Source organism: Marmota marmota, unplaced genomic scaffold (genome assembly GCF_001458135.2).
Source record: "Marmota marmota marmota unplaced genomic scaffold, marMar, whole genome shotgun sequence".
In the NCBI taxonomy this organism is placed as follows: Eukaryota; Metazoa; Chordata; class Mammalia; order Rodentia; family Sciuridae; genus Marmota; species Marmota marmota.
In genome coordinates this window covers 4926762-4948104 of record NW_026000138.1, presented here as the reverse complement: position 1 = coordinate 4948104, position 21343 = coordinate 4926762, and the positions used below count along the sequence as shown (strand labels likewise).

Below are 21343 nucleotides of genomic sequence, written 5' to 3'. Positions count from 1 at the left end.
CAATTTCCACAGCATTTGCATTGTATCAGGCATTATGAGTCATCTAGAAACCATTTAAAGTCTATGAGAGAATGCGCACAGGAGCCACACGGATACTGAGCCATGGGACATATGACACTTGGGCATCCATGCATCTGGATGTTCAAGAGGGTCCTGGAACCCCAGGATCCCGAGGGAGGCATGTGTTATTTGCATTGAGCGAGCAGACGCTTCAAAAAGCTCTCAACTCAGGGACGAGCAGGATCGATGATCAAGGCAATCAGATAGCTTCACACACTACGTCCTTTGTTTGGGGGAAGGAAATAAAACACCCCGAGGGGTTGGAACTGATTCACAAGCTCCTTCAGGACAGAGAGTCAATCCCAGCGTCTCAGGATCCCAAACTCCGTGCACACACGCATGAGCAACACACACCCGTGGCAACACACATCTGTGCCTCTTTGATCACAGAGAAAACAGCAGTGACTTTTAGCTTAGACCATTTGCAGATGATTTCAGGGAGCTGAAGTCCAGGTGGATTTTGGCTCTGGAAAACGGGGTGTCCAGAATAGCAAACAACTCACTCCGGGTTCCAGAGCAGAGCTCTCAAAGAGACATAAACCTGCAGGACTCGACTCCAGGGGCTGTTTATTTTCCCCCGTTACATAACCTAGGTTTCTGATGGCACGCAGCCATTTTGCCAACAAGAGGCCAAGATTAAAAAAAGGACAAACTCCTCTCGGGCGGCTTAGCTGATCTCTTTCCCCGGAGCTCTGACGGGGCTGGGAGCATCCTGGGTCTGCAGGAGAGATTAGCTGGTGGTCAAGTTCCTCTAAGAAGGAGGGGCTGGGCTGTGGCGCAAGAGCTGTCTGGGAGGTCTGAGGGCCTGGCCTGGCAAGGGGCCACCCCCCAGATGCCTCCATGCCCCGGGGCCAACCCCAGCCTTGACCCTTCCCTGGGCCACAGGACATCTCGTTCCTGATGGCTGAAAAAAGATGAGAAGAGAAAGTGTCCCAGGAGACCTGCTCTTCTGTGGCTAAGTCACCACACAGAAGCAGGGATACACCTGAGCGGGCAGCAGGGCAGCCGAGCTGCTCCTGGCTTCCTGGCGTCAGAGAGGAGTTGGGGCCCTGGAGCCACAGAGGGGTCGGGGGGAGAAGTAGGTGACAAACCTTCACACCTATATTGACTTGGTTCACACCTGTCACTCCTGCTGAGCCACAGACCCCATGATAAGAGAGATTGTTGAGGACAGAATAATGTCCCCATCCAAAAGATGTCCCTGCCCTGATCTCTGGACACATTACCTTCGATGGCAAAAGGGACTTGCAAAAGAGCCTTGGGATGGGGACACTGTCCCGATTCACCGGGAGGAGCTCAATGTCAATTACAAGGTCCTTGTAAGAGGGAGGGCAGAGGGTCAGAGTGAGAGAGAGATGCAGAGGGGCCGTGAGGGCCCAACAGAGGAATAGGCCCAGCCTCCAGAGGCCAAGGAAGGCAAGAGGTACAGCCTCCAGAATGAACCAGCCACGCTGGCACCTTGAGTTTTATCCAAGTGACTCCAGTCTGCACATTCAGAGCTGGGTCCTGGCATCGGGGTGGATGGAGAAGGCGGCCCTGCTCAGGTGGGTGTCTCTCAGACCCCAAGAATCACGCTGTCCGTTTCAACACACTTGACTCATAGGACAACCACTGGTTCCAGAGTAGAGGGTCCCCCTGCAACTTAGGGGAAGCTACCGGGTGCTGTTGACCAAAAGACCATCTCTAAGAGTCCCTGAAGCCCCCTGTGCCTCAGTTTCCTCATCTTTGAAATAGACCTGTATACTCCCTCCTGGTTCCTCTAAAGAGTAAATAAGGTCACATATGACGATCGTCCTGCATATGGCAAAGGTTTACCATTGCTATGAGCCTCCCTGGCCCTCTCTGGTCATCAGCCCACTGCCTTCCAGCAAGGACCAGCCCCATCCCAGCCTTGGCATGGACCCCACCCCTCCTTCACCTCTGCGCCACCAATGCTCTGTGACTGGCATCTCCCTGAGCCTGGAGGTACCTGGCAGGTTGAAGTTCTTCTGCTGCCTCGTGCACTGCGGGGAAGGGTGCAGGGGAGAAGGCGGCGTGGCGCTGGGAGGGAGCGGGGGTGCTGGTGAGGACGGCGTGGACGACGTCGTGGATGAGGGGTTGCTGCTGGAGTCTGGCTGGTAAGGGACAGGGATGTGGTCCTGCAGAGAGAAAAGAGGGCAGGGGTCAGGACCGGGCAGGGAATCAGAGACAGCAGAAAGAGTGAGCCGAGCAGGAAGGAGCCCCTCCCCCCAGCTTCCTTAGCAACTCCCGCCCCTTTTCTGCTGTCCCCAGGTCCCTCCAGGGTCCCAGCTGTTTCATCAGCTCTACCAGTTGGCATCCAGCTGTGGAAGGAATGGCATCCGGAATCAAACCCCTGGGCACTGCTTGGACCCCAGAGTGAAGGGTCAGGTGACAGCCACGTGCCCCGTGCCTCTTTGATTCTGGAAATCCCCATGTGGAGGTGCCCAGAAGACACTCCTCATCCTAACACCTCTCCTCCTGAGTGTTTATTAAAGAATCAGCAGCCCGACAGCGGCAGAGAGCGGGAGCGAGAGCCTCCAGCATCTCTGCCCACGTCTTGGCTGGAATCTGCACCCCTCTCCTTGCCGGAGACCAGCTCCACAGTGAGGCAAAGACAGGATCCAAGTGTGCATCCTCAGATGGCCTTGGGGGGCAGGTTAAGAGGACGATGTCGTGGAGAGAATGGTGTCCCCATCCCCCAAAGACAGGTCACTCCGAAATTCAGAATCCAATCGTATTAGGAATAAGGGTCTTTGCAGATGTAATTAAGGTAAGGGTCTCCAGGAGGGACCAACCTGGATGAAATCCAATGACAAATACCCTTATTAGGGACAGGCGAGGACAGGCACAGAGGACAAAGCCAGGTGAAGATAGAGGTGGAGACGGGAGGGAGGAAGCCACCGTCAAGGATTGCTGGGGCCACCTCAGAGGCCACCGAGACTCCAGCAGGCACCTCTGGTGACATTTTGCCATTGCTCCGTGGTGTTCTGTGACATAGATGGACCACAGTGTGTTTAACCACTACCTACTAAGTTGCTACCCATCATTGGCTATTGTGGACCAAGTTGCTATAAACATTTGTGCACAGGTTTTAAGTACAACATGCTTTTATTGGACTGGGAATAAAGGCTCAGGAGTGCAATTTCTTGATAATGTGGTGATGACATGATTAGTTTTCAAAGAAAATGGAAAAATGGTTCTCCAGAGGGGCTGCACCGCTTTGCACCCGCAGGCCACGAATCCCTGATTTTCTCAGTATCCTAACCAGGGTTTAGCTTCGTCACCATTTCTCTTTTTTTTTTATTCTGATAAGAGTGTAGTGGTATCTCATTATGCATTTAATTTGCATTTACCTAATGGCTAATGACACGGAACGTCTTTCATGTGCTTATCTGCCATCTGTATATGCTTTATGGTTTTGATGACTGTAGCTGTATAAGAAGCTTTGAAATGGGGTAGAATTTTTTTTTCCATTTTATTCTCTTTTCAAAAGTGGGTTTTTTTTTCTATTCTACTTCCTTTGGCTTTTCATATAACTTTTATTAGACAGTCTTGTATTTACCTACAACAAATCTTGCTGGGGTTTTGGTACGAGTTGTACTAACCCCATGTAGCAATTTTGGGGAGAACTGACTTCTTGACTATGTTGAACCTTACAATCCATGAACATGGTATATATTTTAATTTCCTAGGGCTATTGTAAGAAAGTACCAACAACTGAGTGGCTTTTAAAAAAAACATGAATGTATTCTCTCACACTTCTAGAGGCTCCACATCTGAAACCCAGGTCCTAGCAGAGCCATGTCTCAAGCTCCCCCTGAGACTTTAGGTAGACCCTTCCTTGCCTCCTCCTGACCTCTGGTGGTGGTTGCGGTACTTGGCATCACCCGGCTTGTAGCTACAACATTCCAATCTCTACCTTTTTTTGTCACATGGTGCTTTTCCTGTAGATCTCTGTTTGTCTTCTCCTTTTCTAATAGACGTGAAAGTCATACTGGGGTGAGGGACCACCACTCTGACATCATCTGAACTAGACTACATCGGCAAAGACCCTTTTTACAAATAGGGTCACATTCATAGATCCACGGGGTCAGGACTTTGTCTTATATTTATAGGGGACAAAGCCTGATTCCCAAAAGTACGTCCCTCCATTTCTATAGGTCTTTGTTTCCTTTCCCTAGAATTTTGCAGTTTTTAGCATACAAGTTCTGTGGATGTTTTATTAAATTTATCTCTATTCTCATTTCATTGAGCAATTATAATGGTGTATTTTAAATTTAGGCTTCCATATGTTAATTGCAAGCAGACTGAAATACAACTACTTTGTGAATATTGACTTTGTGTCTTGCTATATTGCTGAACTGGCAATTCATTCTATTAATCCCAGGGCAGGTTTCTTTTTATTTTGCTTCTTGTATATGCTTTGGGGTTTCCTACATAGACAATGATGTTATCTGCAGATAAGGACAGTGTTTTCTTTTCAATTGGAATATCCCTCCCTCCCCGCCCCCTCTCTTCATTTTCTTTTCTTGTCTTCTTGCAATGGCTAGAACCTCCAGCACTAAGTCTAACAGGAGTGGTGAGAGTAGACATTATCTATATTTGGGAATTGCTAAGAAATTTGAACCTGTAAGTTTATGTCTTGAGCCCAATGGCATCCATGCTAGCTTCTTCAAGTCCCAGTCTGGGATATATGAAGCCAAAAGGAGTTTCACGGGGCTCATTGTGAACCTCTAGCTGCTGCCTTATTATGCACTTATATATAATATCGAGGGAATTCCATTGCACTTAGTGGGAGAAATAGGGAGAAGTCCATCTTCCCCCAAACTGTGAAGTCTTTTTAATCTGTTAGTTAATTTAATCCTGGCAACAAATCTGCAAGTTGGGTGTTACCTCTGGGGGTGGGTGGGGGGAAACTTAGGACTTTGAAAGTGGAGGTTCACCCTCTGCTTGTGTAATGAGAAAAATGCACACCTCCTCTCTGTACAGCTGGCTTTCCCAGACTCTGAGACTTTCCCTGTGATAATGGCTCCCCCATAAGATCTCTGACCCAGTGGGGGAGAAACCAATTTGAGTGTAAGGCAGGGGACACCTGACCACTTGGACATAGGTTTACTATTGCAGATCATGTTCTAGCTCATTCTAGCCACCTCCCAGGAAAGGCCACCTTGGAGGTAACTCTGATCTGATGGCAGCAGAAGGGCAGCCCTCTCGCTCTATCTGGAAAGCTAATTCCATTTTCATGACCACACCCGTGTAAGTGCAATACCGTCTGAGGGACACGTGAAGCTAAGATTTATGTGGTTGGGCTATGACCTGGAGAGAGGCTCTCACAGGCCAGTGGGGCATGTGAGGTACTTCAAGGAAGTCAGAGGCTGATGATGTCATATGAGGGAGTGCGGGGAGCAGAATGTGTCATCTGGCCCCCTCCGAAGCCTTTGCTCTTTGAACTTCCACTTGTGGACTGGCAGATTTCAAGAAGTTTCCACAGATGATCGCGAAGATGATCATTATGTAGTTACAAAATCATGACGACTTATGCTAAAAATTGGTGTCCCATGCATAGCAACTGAGTTCAGATCTTGCTCAAACAAAGATGCAAGATTCAGATGAAAATGTTTAGCCAAACACACACATCCAGGCTGGACCTGGGCTGACGTCACCTTCTCCTATCTCATGGTCACTCCCACACCCCTGAATGTCCACTTCAGTCACTTCAAATGGCCCACGGTTCCCAACATAAAACAGGCCCTTCCATATCTTCAGGGCATAGGACACGCTGCCATCTCTACTTGGAACGTCTGTTCAGCCCTGTCCTGCTCTGCCTGGAAGATGTCCCTTCCTTCTTCAAAATGCAATTCAGATCTCTTTTCCTTGAGAAGCTAACCTGACCTCCCCACCCCACCAGGTAAGGTACATTGTCCCCATCAGCCATGCACAATGTCCTTGCTTCCATGGTTGCTTCTACGTGGTCACTTCTCAGACTGTCTTCGTCTAGACTAGGAGCTCACTGAGGACAGGCACCATATTATCTTCATCTCTGTTCTCAGCACTTAGCAAAGTGCCAGACACATAGTAGCCCCTCAATAAATGCATGTGGATAAAGGAAGAAAGAAAGAAAAAATGAAGGAAAAAAGGGTTTGGAGGGATAGAGAAGGAGAGAGAGAGAGAGAGGGAGAGAGAGAGAGAGAGAAAGAGAGAGAGAAGAGGAAGGTCCATCTCTTCCCACCAGACTGGGCGAATCATTCGTCTTGGAATCTGCCGAACTCAGCACAGAAACAACACATCATGGGGAGGGGCTGATTAATGCTATGTGAATGAATGAGCAAACCAATCAGTCCGTCAAGGGGCAGGGTAGTGGTAGAGCTGTCTTTCTGGGGGAGGGAATCATCTCTACCTTCTGAGGACAGGAATCAGGTTTTGATCACGTCGATAGCTCGGGGCTGATGGGAATAAACAGACTTGTCGATAGTCTGGTGCTCACTTTCCCTGGCAGAATTGCTTCCATAGGAGGGGGAATTCCTTCTGCAGGTCAGACCCAGGTCTCTGCCCCAGAGGACCAGCAGTGGGAGGTTGTGTTCCATCAGAGGGGAACTTGAACTTTACCAGGTCATGCAGGGAAAGGCGGATGGCATGTCCCTCTTCTGAACACAGGTAAGAGATGGAAACATCTCTCAGAGGTCATCCAGTCTGTCCCCTTCATTCTGTAGGTGGGGATGCTGAGGTGTATGAAGAGGAAATGGCTGGCTGGAGTCACACAGTTAGTGACCCAGGTCCCAACTCGCAGCCCTGAGGCAGACACACAAGTTTGTACCAAGGAGCAAGAAACTCACATCTGATCTGGGAATCGGCTAGAAGGATGTTCATCTCCCATGTTACCCCGAGAAGCACTGAGTGGGACGTGGTGAGATGTAACTGTTCTTCCAGGGACGTTCCCTAAAGACACTGTCCTCGTCCTCTCACCTCACAGTTTTGGCTGAATGGACTGTCCTGAAGAAGCAGACATATTTGTCCTGTGACCTCTGATAGCCCACTCCCGACATGGGACCACGATGGCACCTGGTCATTAACCTGTGATACGGAATGACATGATGACTTGGGCCAACACGGAAAGTAGCAGAAGACACAGGAGTAAAGATTGAGGAGACGGGAGATTGGGAACACAGGTTCCCCATACCAGAGAGCCAACAAGCTGCAGGTACGAGGAGCAGCAATGACTGAGAGAAAGGGTGACACTAGAGAAAGACGAAGCCAGGCAAGAGCAATGGACAGAGCAGAACAGAAGACCAGCTGAGGAGTGCTCATGAGGGACCGGAGTGATGACCTGGAACCCGCCTGACCCAGGCCGTCCTCCACATCTAGTTCTGTAAGGCCAGCTCTTCCAGGGAGATGACCCACCCTTCCTTGCCCGTGTCCTTCCTTACAACAGACAACTCATTTTCCTGAGTGTGGCCTAGGCAGGTCTCTGTCCCTAGCAAGCCACCATGCAGCCCCTTCAAACAGCCTGACCACAGTGAGACAGCTCCAGCCTCCGCCACCACTGCAGATGGCATCTTTGATGGCTTGAGGCAGAGGGACAAGGGTCTTAGATTGGTCTCCTAAGGTGCTGGCTGATGCAATTGCTACTGCTTCTCTTCCATTGTCCTTCAGTTCCTCCATTACCTCCTCTTCTTCTATATCCTTTATCCTCCTCCATCTTTCCCCATCTCCTCCATCCTTCCCCATCTCCTCCATCCTTCCCCATCTCCTCCATCCTTCCCATCTCCTCCATCCTTCCCCATCTCCTCCATCCTTCCCATATCCTCCATCCTTCCCCATCTCCTCCATCCTTTCCCATCTCCTCCATCCTTCCCCATCTCCTACATCCTTCCCTATCTCCTCCATCCTTCCCATATCCTCCATCCTTCCCCATCTCCTCCATCTCCTCCTTCCTTCTCCATCTCCTCCATCCTTCCTCATCTCCTCCATCTCCTCCATCCTTCCCATCTCCTCCATCCTTCCCATCTCCTCCATCCTTCCTCATCTCCTCCATCTCCTCCATCCCCTCCATCCTTCCCCATCTCCTCCATCCTTCCTCATCTCCTCCATCCTTCCCCATCTCCTCCATCCTTCACATCTCCTCCATCTTTCCCCATCTCCTCCATCTCCTCCATCCTTCCCTATCTCCTCCATCCTTCCCATCTCCTCCATCTTTCCCCAACTCCTCCATCCTTCTTCATTCTTCGCCATCTCAAGTCCCCGTCCTCTTCCATCTCCTCCAGCACTTCCTCTTCTTTCTCCTTTCCTCCTTCTCCTTCCGTTTCTCTTCCTCTTCATTTTCTTCCTCTTCCTGCCTTATTCCTCTCCTCTTTTTCTACTTCTTCATTTTCCGCCTCACTCCCCTTCCTTCTCCCCATTTCTTTTGTTACTCTTCCTCATCCTCTTCTGTCTTCATCATCCAGCCACTTCCATGTCCTGGGTATTTGAGTTGGACTCACTCCTTTATCATATCACACATCTAATTTCCCCTACAACCCACTAATAACTCCCATGGTATGCCCATTTTACAGAGGGGACAGACCTTGAAATGGCCTGCCCATAGTCACACAGAAAGTTAAAGGGCTGAGCTGTGAGCCTGGGTTTTCTGACTCCAAAATCCACATTCTCGCCTCTGCACAAGGTGAAAGAGACAAGGCCTCTGTGATCCTGGATGGACTGAGCCACACAGAAGAAACCAAGAGCAATGAAAAGGAAATCGTCAGACCAAATTGGCCCAGGAATTTATTACACTAACCACATCATTAGCTGACAAAAAGAATCTGCACAAAGCCAGGGAGGAGAGGAAGGGGTGCATGTGTGGGTGGGGGGTAACCCAGCCTTGTCATAGGTCCTGTCTACCTTCATGTCAAAGCTGCCTCTTAAACAGAGGTTAATCTATTTCCTTTATCAAATTCTCCTGCTGACAGACAATGTCACAGTCACTCATCTGTCTGACCTGAGCTTTGTTCCTTTGGACATCTAGAAGCTCCAGTGCCTTTGAGGCCAGGGGGCAAGATCTTGAGATGGCTCCTCCTCCTCAAGATGTCACATGAGGAAAGTTGGCCTAAGAGATGTGTGATTACTTATTTTAGAGACCTATATTTTCTGCTTATTTATTTATTCATTCTGCAGTGCTGGGGTGGGACCAGGGCTTCATGCATGTCAGGAGAAAGCTCTACCACTGAGATGCACCCCATCTTGGAGACCCTATCATCTTTTGAAAATGACAAAGGAAAAGGGGATCCAGCCTGGCATTTTGATCGAGGGCCTCAGGACTTAAGCTGGTCATCCTAGCTAGAATTTCCTCGGCACTTTATGCCAGCAACTCTATCAAGTGTATTTAAACATCAACTATTTCACTTCACCTCCACAATAACTCTGAGACTGGTGCTCTTATTGCACATCCAGGGCATTTTAAAACATGGATACAAATCCTTATAAGCTTGGACTGTTCCATCCAGAGTTGGGCTCTCTGTCTCCTTCCCTTGAAACTGAACAGACGTGGACTGCTTCTATGAGTAAAGCACAACAGAAGTGACACTGCCAAAGTCCCACCTCACTTGCTAATTTGGCTGCTCTTCAAGCTATGAGCTGCCATAGAGGAAACACAACAGCTTGGAAGCAGCCATATTGGGAGGAAGCCCAAGCCACAAGGCAGGTCCACATGCGGGTACGCTACTCAATCTCTCTGCTGAGCCCAGACTTTGACTTCTCCAGCCAGGCACCAGACATGTGAGTGAAGAAACCTCCAGCTCATATCAGAGGTCAGCAAACTTTTTCTGTAAAGAACCTCACAGTTGGGCTGGGGATGTGGCTCAAGTGGTAATGTGCTTGCCTGGCGTGCTCGGGGTGTTGGGTTCGATCCTCAGCACCACATACAAATAAAATAAAGATGTTGTGTCCACCAAAAACTAAAAAATAAATATTAAAAAATTCTCTCTCTCTCTTTAAAAAAAAAAAGAACCTCACAGTAAATATGTCAGGCTTCACAGTCCACACCATTCCTGTCATGACCTCTTAACTCTGTGATTGCAGTAGTACCAAGGCAGTCACAGACAATCTAAGGGTGGCTATGTCCCAATATGATTTATTAAAATATCAGATGGTGGGCTAGACTTGACCTGTGAGCTATAATGTGCCAATACAGGAGTTTTCTCAGTTGAATCCCTGGACATCACAGAGCAGAGACACTCTTGTCCCTTTATGGTCTATCCCAGTTCCAAACCCACAGATTTGGAGCAACATACCAGAACGCTGTTATAAACTAAGGTTGGGGTAGCTTGCAGGGCAACTGCCGATAACGGAACCACCCCCATTTTACACATAGAAAAACTGCGGGCCAGAGAGTTTAAATTACTTGTCCAAATTTTCACAGCCAGTAGGTCAAGGAAGCCAAGGCTGGATGCCAGGTTTTCCTGACTCTAGAGGCCAAGGTCACTTATCTGCTAGATTGATGTCACAAGGAGCCAGATGGTGAATGGCTCTGAGCTCTAGGAGTAAAAACTGTGGATGAGGGTGTGAGAGCAAACAGACATCTGGGTTTGGCGAGGAAGCATGGAGGGAGAGATCAGAGATGGGGGAGGGACCCAATTCTGCAGGGATTTGTGGGCTGCAGTGGAGAATCTGATTTGTTTTCTGAAAGCCATAGAAAGCCATTGGATGGCATTTCAGCACAGAGTGACGAGGTTCCAATTACATGAAGAATCACTCTGGCTGCTGTGTGGACTGGGGAGGGGCCATCCCTCTCTAGCCTTCCCGAGAAGTCAGACCGGAAGGTCCACCGCCATCCAGATGCTCAGCCGGGACCTGACTCAAACCCATGCCCTCCTCCTGTCTCCAGGCTGATTCGCTCTTTACCCACTTCAAACACAAGGCAGGAAGGGAAAGGGTCCAGAGGGGCCCACTCTTGACAAGCCTCCTGTAGAAGGAAAGCCAGCTAACTGGCCACTGCTCACAGCTCAGGGCCCCTACAGATCTCCGCCCACCAGTCTCCACCAGAAGCTGAGGACCAGATGCCCTGCCCTTAGTCCAACAGATGCTCAGAAAGCCAGGAACCATCTGTGCAGCTCATCCGGGCAGATGGGGAGACGTCTCTCGGAGCAGAACAGGCAGGATCTGAGCCGCCGGGGAAGCTCCCTGGTGGCTTCCGCTCCCATGCCTGGTGTCCCATCCCTGCACACGCATTCATCCGGTTCCCTGTGTCCGCTCTTTAAATTAGACAGACTCCTGGCTCGTGCGTCTGTGTGGATTGCTGGATGCCCCTCCACCCAAGCCCTAGCGCCTACACGGGCTGCCAGGTGTATGCCACACTCCCGGGTCAACCCATCCTCTCTCCTGCCTACCACCTGGTAGTGCCAGCCCCACATGCCCCTCCCAGCCGATGCCCAGCCTCACCTTGTTGATTTTGTTGGTTTTGGGGAGAGTCTGACTGATGTGCAGGTCCGAATACCGAGGTGGCTTCCGGACAGGGTTGTTGATGTCACACGGGACCGACTCTGTCCGGACCAACCTTGCTGGATCCGTAGGGGTAAAAGCAATGATTTGAGAGTTTAAGTATCACTTTGGTTTTGATCATGCCAGGAGAGCAGAGTTGAGCACCCACCTCGAGGACCCGCCCCAACAGTGGAAGTGACAGTCACTGTGATAAGATCTGGGTGCTCTCTGAGGTTCCTCAACTTTTTGCATTATCAATTCATGACTCTTGGCAATAAAAATGATTATCAAAACCCCCCAAGCTATTAAGTTCTTTTTTTCCACCCACACCACCACTGTTTCATATTGACACTCATCTCAGAATTGAACCTCCCTTAAAATACAAGAAGGTCCTGATTTTTCGGGGCCTATGATTCACAGACAAGCTCATGAGACTGCTGTCCCTGCATTCTCTGACCGTCGTGTTAGAATCACCTTTTGTTACTTTCTGGGTTTAGCAGGACTGAGCAGCCTGTTGCACGTCCATCCTTTGTCCCAATAACCACGGAACCCTAAAAGAAAGACTCAGCTCGCCCAGCACCCCCTGGGATCACGCCCAAAGCCACACAGGAAGCTGAGCATACAAGCAATGCTCAATAAATGCGTCTGACTCCAGATCACATCATCAGTCCCCTCTCCCCTTTGGTGAGGGACAACAGGGAGAATCGAAAAATGAGAACCGGGTGCCTGGCAGTGGCTCTCTGTTAGTTGCGAGGGCGCCAGGGCTGGTGGGGAGGGGAGCGGGTGGAGAAGTTAAAGCACTGACCCAGGGATGTAATTTCTCTGCTCAGCCTGAGCTGTCATCACCATGGAAACAGACTATTTTCTACTTCCCCCCAACAATGGGGAGAAGGAAGAAACTGGCCAACTTCTAGAAAGTTCAGTTTGCTTGTGCCTGTGGTCTTGGAACACAAGGGGCATGACCGTGAAGGTGGGTGGGAGGGAGCCTTTCTTCAAATGCCAGCCTCTGAGCGCAGGTCACCTTCCAGCAGGTTGGGTCTCGCCTCCACGTGGGAGTCCATGGGGCTCCAGCAGGACCCACCATGCAGAGGAATTGGGTGGGAGGAGAATTCCCCAAGGAAGCTGACCCCCAAGCCTAGGAGCTCAAAGGCTGTGAGGATTCAGGTTTCAAAATAGCCTCACTGAGTGCACCCAGTTACTCCAGGAACAGATGGTTCTTAATTAAGGATGTGGGGAGGGGAAGGAGAAGAAAGTTCAATTCTGTTCCTTTGCTTCTCTCTTCCAGGAGATCAATGTTGCAAAGATCATCAAAAACCAACTGCCTGTTGGCATCGAGACTGCTTTGGGTAGCAATTTGCCTCCTTCTTTAAGTTTCCCTTGGATTTCTTCTAAAATTAGGCAGCTTCCCCTGAGCATGCTCTAACCAAGGCCAGGGATATGGGAGAATGAGGAGAAAAGATCGGATTAGCAGCTTGCTGTACCTGAAAGTCGCTTCCTGGTGGCTCTAAGGTGCTGCTCAATGTCTACATGGGGTGGTGGCCAAGATGCAGCCAGAAAGAATTTTAAATATTTAATGAGTTGCTAACAGTTACAAATAAGAATACGGCCCATAAAACCTCTCTCTCTGGGCTTTGGTTTGAAACATCTAAGGCTCTGGCAATACAGGTCTACACTGTGCTGGAGTGGCCACGCTCCAGACAGCACGCACCCAGGCTTTCCAGCTGCCATGGCCCCAGGTGGCTAGCTCCTCTTATGTAGGATGCTGGCTTGGCCCTTGCACGCCTCCAAGTTTGCATACAACTCCTGTTCATGAGCAACGCTTTTCAACTTTAAAGGACACGGAGATGCCTTCCAAATACTATTGCAAATGTGGATTCTGATTCAGTAGGTGTGGGGTGGGGCCAGAAATGGTGCATTTCTAAAATGCTCCCAGGTGATCCCAGGCTGCTGCTCCGTGGACTGTGCTGTGAATGGCAAGGGTTTGGACCACGAAGTCCAGGAGAAGTTTCTGCAGTGAGGAAGATGCTCCAATCTGCCCCATCCAATATGGCAGCCACATGGGGCTGCAGAGCTCTTGAAGTGTGGTTGGTGGGGACTGAGTAATTAAATTTGTATTTTAATGTCATTTTAGTTAATCTAAACTTAAATAGTCAGATGTGGTTGGGAGCTACGTTATTGGTCAGCACAGGCCTAGAGAGTCCCCCCAGGGATGAACTGCAATATGGATGATGGAGTCCGAGGATAACGACTCCAAAGGGCAAGAATCGGGGGAATGGAGTTTAAAAACTGGACTAGCAGGCTTTGCAAAGAGTTGGCCCCTATCAAGTCCTTGGCAGGCAGGGGAAATGCCTTTTCTTCCAGCTAAACTGGTCTTGCTTTTGCAACACTGAAAGGCTGGTAATAACCTTCTGGTCTGGTCAGGTTGGCCCAGACACTCCCAGGGCCCCAGAGAGTGACATACAGATGGCCCAAACTAACAGATCTGAGTCACACCCCTCCCCAGGCACACTCCTGCAAGGCCAAAGGATTGAGTGTGGAGAGCACATCATGGACAAACCCTCAGCCAGCACTGTTTCCAAGAGGGAAGGAAGAGCAACAGAGCTGGGGGAAGGAGAAGAGAGCAGAAATTGTGGGAGGTGAGGACAGGGGTGGTGAACCTGGGGGCTGAATATCAGAGGGACTGGGATAAAAGCAAGGAACAGGGAGGACAGACATACAACATGGATAAAGGACACAGCTGCCAGGAAGAAGGTGCCCGGGAAGCAGAAGGTGTCTGGAATCATGCCAGGTGGGGTGGCTATTTTGGGTGGTCTGTAGGAGCACCCCCACCCAGGGCAGCAAGGGTTAAATACTTACCACCCCGGTGGATGATCAGGAGGTGACAGGGCGGGGCTTCTTTGGTGCATTTGTTGTGGCACTTTAACCTGAGAAAGAGAGAGAGAGAGAGATGGGTGGATGAGTGGGCAGGTGAACTGACGGACAGGATGGAGGAGTGAGTGGATTAGAGGAAGGATGGACAAATGGATGGAGGAATGGGTGGGTGAGTGTATGGATGGGTGAGTGGGTAGACAGATGGAGGAGTGGAGGGAGAGGTGAACAGATGAAGGGAGGGATGAATGGATGAGTGGATGAATGGCTAATTGGAAGGATGAATGGATGGATGGATGGATGGATGGATGGATAGATAGGTGGATTGGTGGATAAATGGGTAGATGGATGAATGAGTAGAGGGATGAGAGGATGAATAGATAGGTGGATGGATGGATGAGTGAACTGACAGGTGGATGGATGAGTAGATAGATAGGTGAATGGATAGATTGGTGGGTGGATGGATGGATGGATAGATGAGTAGATGGGTGAGTAGATGGATACATAGGTGGATGGATGCATGGATGGATATTGAACTGATAGATAGGTGGATGGATGGATGGATGAATAGATATGTGGATGGGTGGATAGGTAGGTGGTTGGTTGAATGGATGGATGGTGGATAGATAAGTGTGTGGATAGATAGATTGGTAGATGGATGGATGGATGGGTAGATTGAAAGATAGGTGTGTAGATAGATGGGTTGATGGATGGATAGATAGGTATGTGGATAGATACAGATGGGTGGATGGATGGATAGATGAGTAGATGGATGAGTGGATAGATAGATATATGTATGTATGGATGGATGGATGGATGAGTGAACTGATAGGTAGATGGATGAATGGATGAATAGAGAGGTGGATGGATGTATAAATGGAAGAATGGGTAGATGGGCAGATGATGGTGTGTGGATGAATACAGTGGGTGAGTGAAAAGGTGCCTCAGTGGTCTGGAGACTCTGGACACTGGTTAGATGTTAGATGGGACAGGGCAGCTACTACAAAGACTGGAACCCAGATAATTAACTGTGGAGAGAGGCTGCTGCCGCCTCAGTCTCTCGGCTCCATCCCGAGTGGTCTAGTAGTGGATAGTAATTGTTCCACCCCAGTGCCCACGTGGACTTGATGTGTTGAAGCACACCCTGTCCCATTAGTCCGTACTTAGTGTTGGCACTGCCATTCTAATGACCATGTGCCATTTACTTGAAGCCTGATTTTCCAGTCACTGTACTAAACACTCGGCATATACAATGTCGTTTGATCTTCATAACAATGTTAAGAAATGGGTAATATTTTTTAACATTCTCATGTTCAAGGTGGAAAACTTGGGTTAACTGGACTTGATCTGGCAGTAAACCCGGGTCAGTTGTCCCAAAGTGGGCTGTCACTCATCCTGAAGGCTCAAGCTGTAGGAGACTTGAAGCCAGAGCTTCCCATCAGGGTGAGATTAGCAGCAGGTACGGAGAGGTCTTAATCTGAAGAGTTTAGAATCAAAATCCCTTCTTTGAGACGAGCCTATGATGTCACCTTACTTTCTCCCCACAGTTGCCTGAAATTGCCAGGACAATAGAGATGCCAGGTTCCTGCAGGCACCTTCACGCCCCCCCCACAGATTCCCTCATCATGCTCAGAACCCTGACTTCCAGGAGCCCGTGGCTTCCCCAGGTGATGGCCCTCAGGCTGCCTAGAGGGTCAGTATCAAAACAGAACCTCAGAGATACCATGCAGACAAGTGGGAACTCGGGATCCGTCTTCTCATCTCTTCCCCTCTGTGTTTGTGGGGAGGGCAAACAGAGGAAGTCACTGCAGAGGGTGGCAAGAGGGTGACACAGAAATACAGGGAAATGGAATGGGGAGCCAAGGGATGGGGGCAGGGTCCCTAGGCAAGTGTCACCTGGGAGTGTTTCTCCCAAGAGGCACACTGGAGTTAGGGGACAAGAAAGAGCCTTGGGGGGCTCAGGGGTCAGAGGTTAAGGGTCGCCCAGGCCAAGTGCAGGAGAACAGAACGGGTGGAGCCAATCTGAGGAGGGATGTGGGTGGGCCCCGAAGCCACGCAAGGAGCCTACATCTGATTCCACAGGTACCAGGAACCCCGGGAGGGTCCGGAGCACTGTGACCCAGCCTCACAGGTTTGGGAAGCCCTGAGCTGGGGAATCTGTAGATGCCACCCGGAGTCCATCCAAGGAGTGTCTGCACTCAAAATAGCTAGACTCCACCCTGGAAGCTTCCAGAAAGAAATTCTTCCTTCCTGCCACCTCCACTCAGGAGTCTTTCTAACCAGCCTGGCTGGAAGGGTGATTGGCAGATGCAGAGAAGCCCTCTGCTGTGGGGACAAGTGACTGCACCTAACCTTGGGACCACTGCCAGACCAGGACAGGACAGGCAGGCCCTCCGTGACCTTGGTCTGTTTTCTGCCCTCCCCACCCCTGCCTTCTCCCCTTTAGTCTCTTGCTGCGTGTGTCTTGCAGAAATGGAAAAGCCTCCCTTCACCCCCGGCCAAAGGGAGTGGGACCCGGGACGCTTTCCCTTCCAGCCAGGGGGTTCAGGGCAGCACTGGGCCTGGGAACGAGCCCTGCTCCTGCAGGGACCCCAGGGATATGTCTCTGTGCCCAGGGAGACACTGAAAGCACACACAGGGCTCTGGAGTGAGGAACTGGGGCTGCACACCCAGGCTCTGCTGATGGGCAGGATTAGCCCTGTGATGAAGTGACATGGCCCCCGGAGGGAGGGTACGAGGGACCGCAGCCAGGCTCTGGGCCAGGCAGGCAGGGTCCCACTTTTCCAGCTGGGGATGCACATCAGCCCCTTCAGATTAGATCCCCCTTTTCACTGCCTAGGGAAGAAAGAGCATCCCGCACGGTTCTCAGAACACCCACCTGCTGCCAAACCGCATTCCCAAGCCGCACCTTCCAGGGTTCTCATGGGGAAAGTGTGTGTGTGGGGGGGAATTTGTGGCAGAATGAGTGAAGACCCCCACAGAGTCAAAGGAAGGTACTCTTCTTCCAAGATGAGAGATGTCTGGGAAACGAAATCTTCTAGAAGACAGTGCTCCCTCCAGAAGGAAGTGGGGTCAGGAGAGTATACCAAACCAACCTTGGTTCAAATCCTGAGGCCTCCACTCCCTGGCTGGGACAACTTGGGCAAGGCCCTGACCCACTCTGAACCTCGGTTTCTTCCTCTGTGAAGTAGGGACAAGCATCTCATCTTCCTCACAGGGTTGTAGAAAGGACCAATGTTAGGAAACCTGGGACAGACGCTTGGCTCACTGTAGGTGCTCAAGAAGTAGCAGCCACCCTACCTTTAACTCCTCTACTTTCCATCATTACTGCTGGTTTGTGCAGCAGCTCCAAAGCGCACACCCAGACTCATTGCTGGAAGACTTTTTCTCTGGTTGGAAATTTGGGCTGGCTGGGGAACCTGGAGCCCTCAACCAACCATGGTGGGAGTCGGTTGATGAACAGCCCAGTCTCCTCTACCTCGGGTGCCATGATGTCTGCTCGTGGTAAGACTAGACCCCAGCTGCCCGTGGCTGTGACCTGCTCTTCAGTGTACCCAGGACTGGTCGCCTTCTCTCCCCCTTCCCTCCTGCACCCTCTTAATGGTGTGACCTGGGACCACCTCTCAAACACGTGCCTTGGAGCCCTTGGCTTAGGATCTAGGGGTCTGGATAAGACAACACGATTATTAAAAAAGATTCCCAGCACCAAAGTGACGCGTCCCATGGCTTGGCCATGCTACCTTCAGAAAGCGTGGAATCTTGGGAGGAATTTATTTAAAACTTTCATTGAAAATAGCTTTTTAAAAAAAAAAAAAAAAAAAAACTTCCAAGGCTTAATAGGATAAGCTTCAATTATGGAGAGGAGCTGCTTGGTTGGAACATCTCATTGCCCCAAAGGAGCCGCTGGCTAAATGAGACATCTCTCCAATGGAAAGTTAAACATGCAAATTCACCTTAAATATGCAAATTTTATCTTAACTATGCAAAACGGGGTCTCTCCCCATTCACATTAACCTGGTGCCTAATGCATGAGGCAAACACTGGAGAGATGGAGAGAGGGAGGGAGGGGGAAAGAAAGAAAAAGGAAAGATGGACAGGAGGGACACTGTCCAATAGGGGTGACCTGGGAGGGTCACAGTCTCTCAAAATTCTTGGGAAAATGACGTCTATTTCTTATCATTTGCTTGCCTCTTAGTGGAATGCAAACTACGACCCTCTCAACAGCCTCTTCCCTCTTCTCTCCAGAATGGGGCCGGAGGTAGGATTCGGCCAGAAGCAAACTGGACCGCCATGGATCTTGCCCAGGAACCGTGGGGGACAAATGGCCCCTGTTACGAGAAGCTCTGCTGTTTCCTTAACAGTTTTGTCACAGCCCACGGCGGACACAGACCCGGAGCCCAGCAAGGAGCCGGGGTCAGGACACTCACCACGTGGAGGAGCGACAGGCCAACTCCTGCTGGGGAGAGTGTCTCATCGACTTCCAATGGTTCCCTGGGGATGCTCACCGACTTACGGAAACTGCTGGGGGCGGCCGAATCCCCCATTTCCACTTTCTCTTAGTCTATCCCAGCTTAATGGCAATAGCCCACCTGCCCTTCCTTACACAGTTCAAATGCAAATGCTTTCAAAAGCTGCACTGAAACCCAGCTCAGGGGATAACAAGCACCAACATCAGCCCAGAGCTCTGTGCAGCCCACTGACCCTGGACCACAGTGCGGTAAGAGGTGGAGGCTGTTGTGCCCATCCCAAAGCCAAGAAGACTGAGGCCCAGGAAGCAGCCCAAGTCGTACTCGTGGTAAAGGGCAGAGGAGTAGAGACGCTTCACTCATTCACACCCACAACAAACACTGTTTGGTTCCTCCTCGGTGTTCAGTGGACCAGGACTTCTTTCCTTAAGGGTTTTACCATCCAGAAAGGAGCTTATTGTCCTGGGATATAAAGCCATCCTCTGTGACTTCAAGCACGAACGTCTTTCCATTCATTCACTGCTTGAAAACTGCCCCTTAGAAATGATCCTAGGGGGGAAGTGAACCCTGTTTCCTTGTCTCTGTGACGGAGAGAACCACTTCCTCTCCAGAGGTTGCTGTTGAGAGCTTCTTGACCAGTAAAGATTTCCTGAGCCCTTACTAAGTGCCAAGCACTTGCTCGCCCTGGAGGTAGGCGCCATGAACACCCCCGACATGATTGTCCTGGTCCCCTCATGAGGTTGGCTTCATCCTGAGAGTTAGGGGACCCGGGGTTTCAACAGGGCGGTGCATGCTGGGTAAGCGTTTTGGAAAGAGCCCTGTGGCAGCCGAGGTCCCGTCCCCCCTTGTCTTTCCGGCTTTCTGCACCACTTTCCTTCCCAGGTCACTACAGGCTTCTCACAGTGTCACTAAACCAAATCATGACCCCCTCCCTGGTTCTCAGTGCAGCAGATGCTTCTGGAAATGCGCTCAGAGCCGGGCACTGACACAGCCCTTCTCCCTCTGTCACCAGCTAGATGGGGTCCAGCCCCTCCGCCTTCGGCTCCTGGAAAGAAACCTCTAGTAGGTGGATGAGCGCAGGGCGGTGGCGGGAGTCAGGACCTACAAATCAGACTGGGAGCCAGGACCGTTCCCTCCACACGGGGCTCTGGAAGGGAGCCCACAGATGGTTACCTGTTGGGCATGATTTCCTGCTCCCCTCCCCAGCCTCCCTGAAAGCACAGGAAGTGACTTTAGAGTCTCTTTGCCTCCCCGGACGTGGAGATGCTCTCAGACTCTCTTCTGCATGTTTAGTTCCAGGAAAGGCAGGGTAGAAGCTGGCCTTAGTGGCTGTCCTAATGACCAGACCTTGGCTGGAAGTGGTTTAGTGCGGCCTTGAATGAGAGGGGTCCACCTCTGAGGAACAGATTGGCCCACCAGAGACCCTGGGTCAGTCATTTACGTTTTTTTCTCTTTTTTTTGGTACCGGGGATTGAACCCAGGGGCACCTAACCACTGAGCCACACCCCCAGCCCTTTTTTAATATTTCATTTAGAGACAGGGTCTCTCTGAATTGCTTAGCGCCTCCCTTTTGCTGAGGCTGGCTTTGAATCGCAATCCTCCTGCCTCAGCCTCCCGAGCCGCTGGGATCACAGGTGTGCACCACCACACGGGGGCCAATCATTAACTTCTGAAGGCTTATTTTTCCTTGTCTATAAAATGGGGATAATAACAGACCCCCACTTGGATTGTTGCAAGGGTCACACGGGATTCTGCCTGCGATGTGTTTGGCAAACTTCTGGAGCTTGGGGAGGTTTCGGGGCATAAAATCACCAAGAGCATCAACACGTCCAGTTCCGGCTTCAGCTCCCAGTGGAATCGCGATCCTCCCTCACATACGATATTTGGACCCCCCCATTTTTTTTCTTCTAATAGGTTAAGAACATGCATATACAGGACAATGAATTTCCCTGGCAATTATGGCCAAAGCTGAAGTGTTTCTATTCAGGGAAGAGTAAGTTCAAGACTCAAGCGGGGGATCTGGAGATGCATGCTCATAATTATATCCTGCCAATATCCTGCCTGTTGTACCGATTCCCGAAGCTTCCAGGGACTTCTCCGCAGCTGCAGCATCCTCCTCGTCCTCTCCCCAGTCTGGGAAGGTCTCAGCAAACGCTGCACCCGGCGGCTCCAACCCATCCTGGCCTCCTCCCCGCCTCCCCCTCCTCCTCCCCTGTGGCCAAAGCTGTTTTGCCAAACAAGAAATTTCCAGATAAGACATTGTATTGGGGTGCAAAAAAGATAGGCAAGGAAAACGCACCAGACGGGGCCAGGGGGAAACTGAAGAGTGTAAGGAATCTAAGTGAAAAGACCCCATTACACTGCCCAGCTGGGGGGGTGGAGGGCGTGGCCCCCTTAAGTGCATGTCAGCGTGTCCCCTCAGACTCTGCAGGAGGGGAGAGGGGACTTGCAGAGAGGACACTAAATACCCCTGGATAAACCTGGAAGCTGTGCTCTAA

At 50.6% G+C, this 21343-nt stretch overlaps 1 protein-coding gene across 1 annotated transcript in view; it reads right to left on the bottom strand.

Moving 5' to 3' along the window:
* The window catches only part of Ksr2 (kinase suppressor of ras 2), a 263568-nt gene that overhangs the window by 58429 nt on the left and 183796 nt on the right, over positions 1 to 21343 (bottom strand). The window contains exons 8-10 of the mRNA XM_048785487.1: positions 14368 to 14435; positions 11473 to 11591; positions 2030 to 2198 (exon numbers count right to left, since the gene is read on the bottom strand). Of these exons, the coding sequence (XP_048641444.1) occupies positions 2030 to 2198; positions 11473 to 11591; positions 14368 to 14435 (356 nt within the window). The remainder of the gene's footprint in view (positions 1 to 2029; positions 2199 to 11472; positions 11592 to 14367; positions 14436 to 21343) is intronic.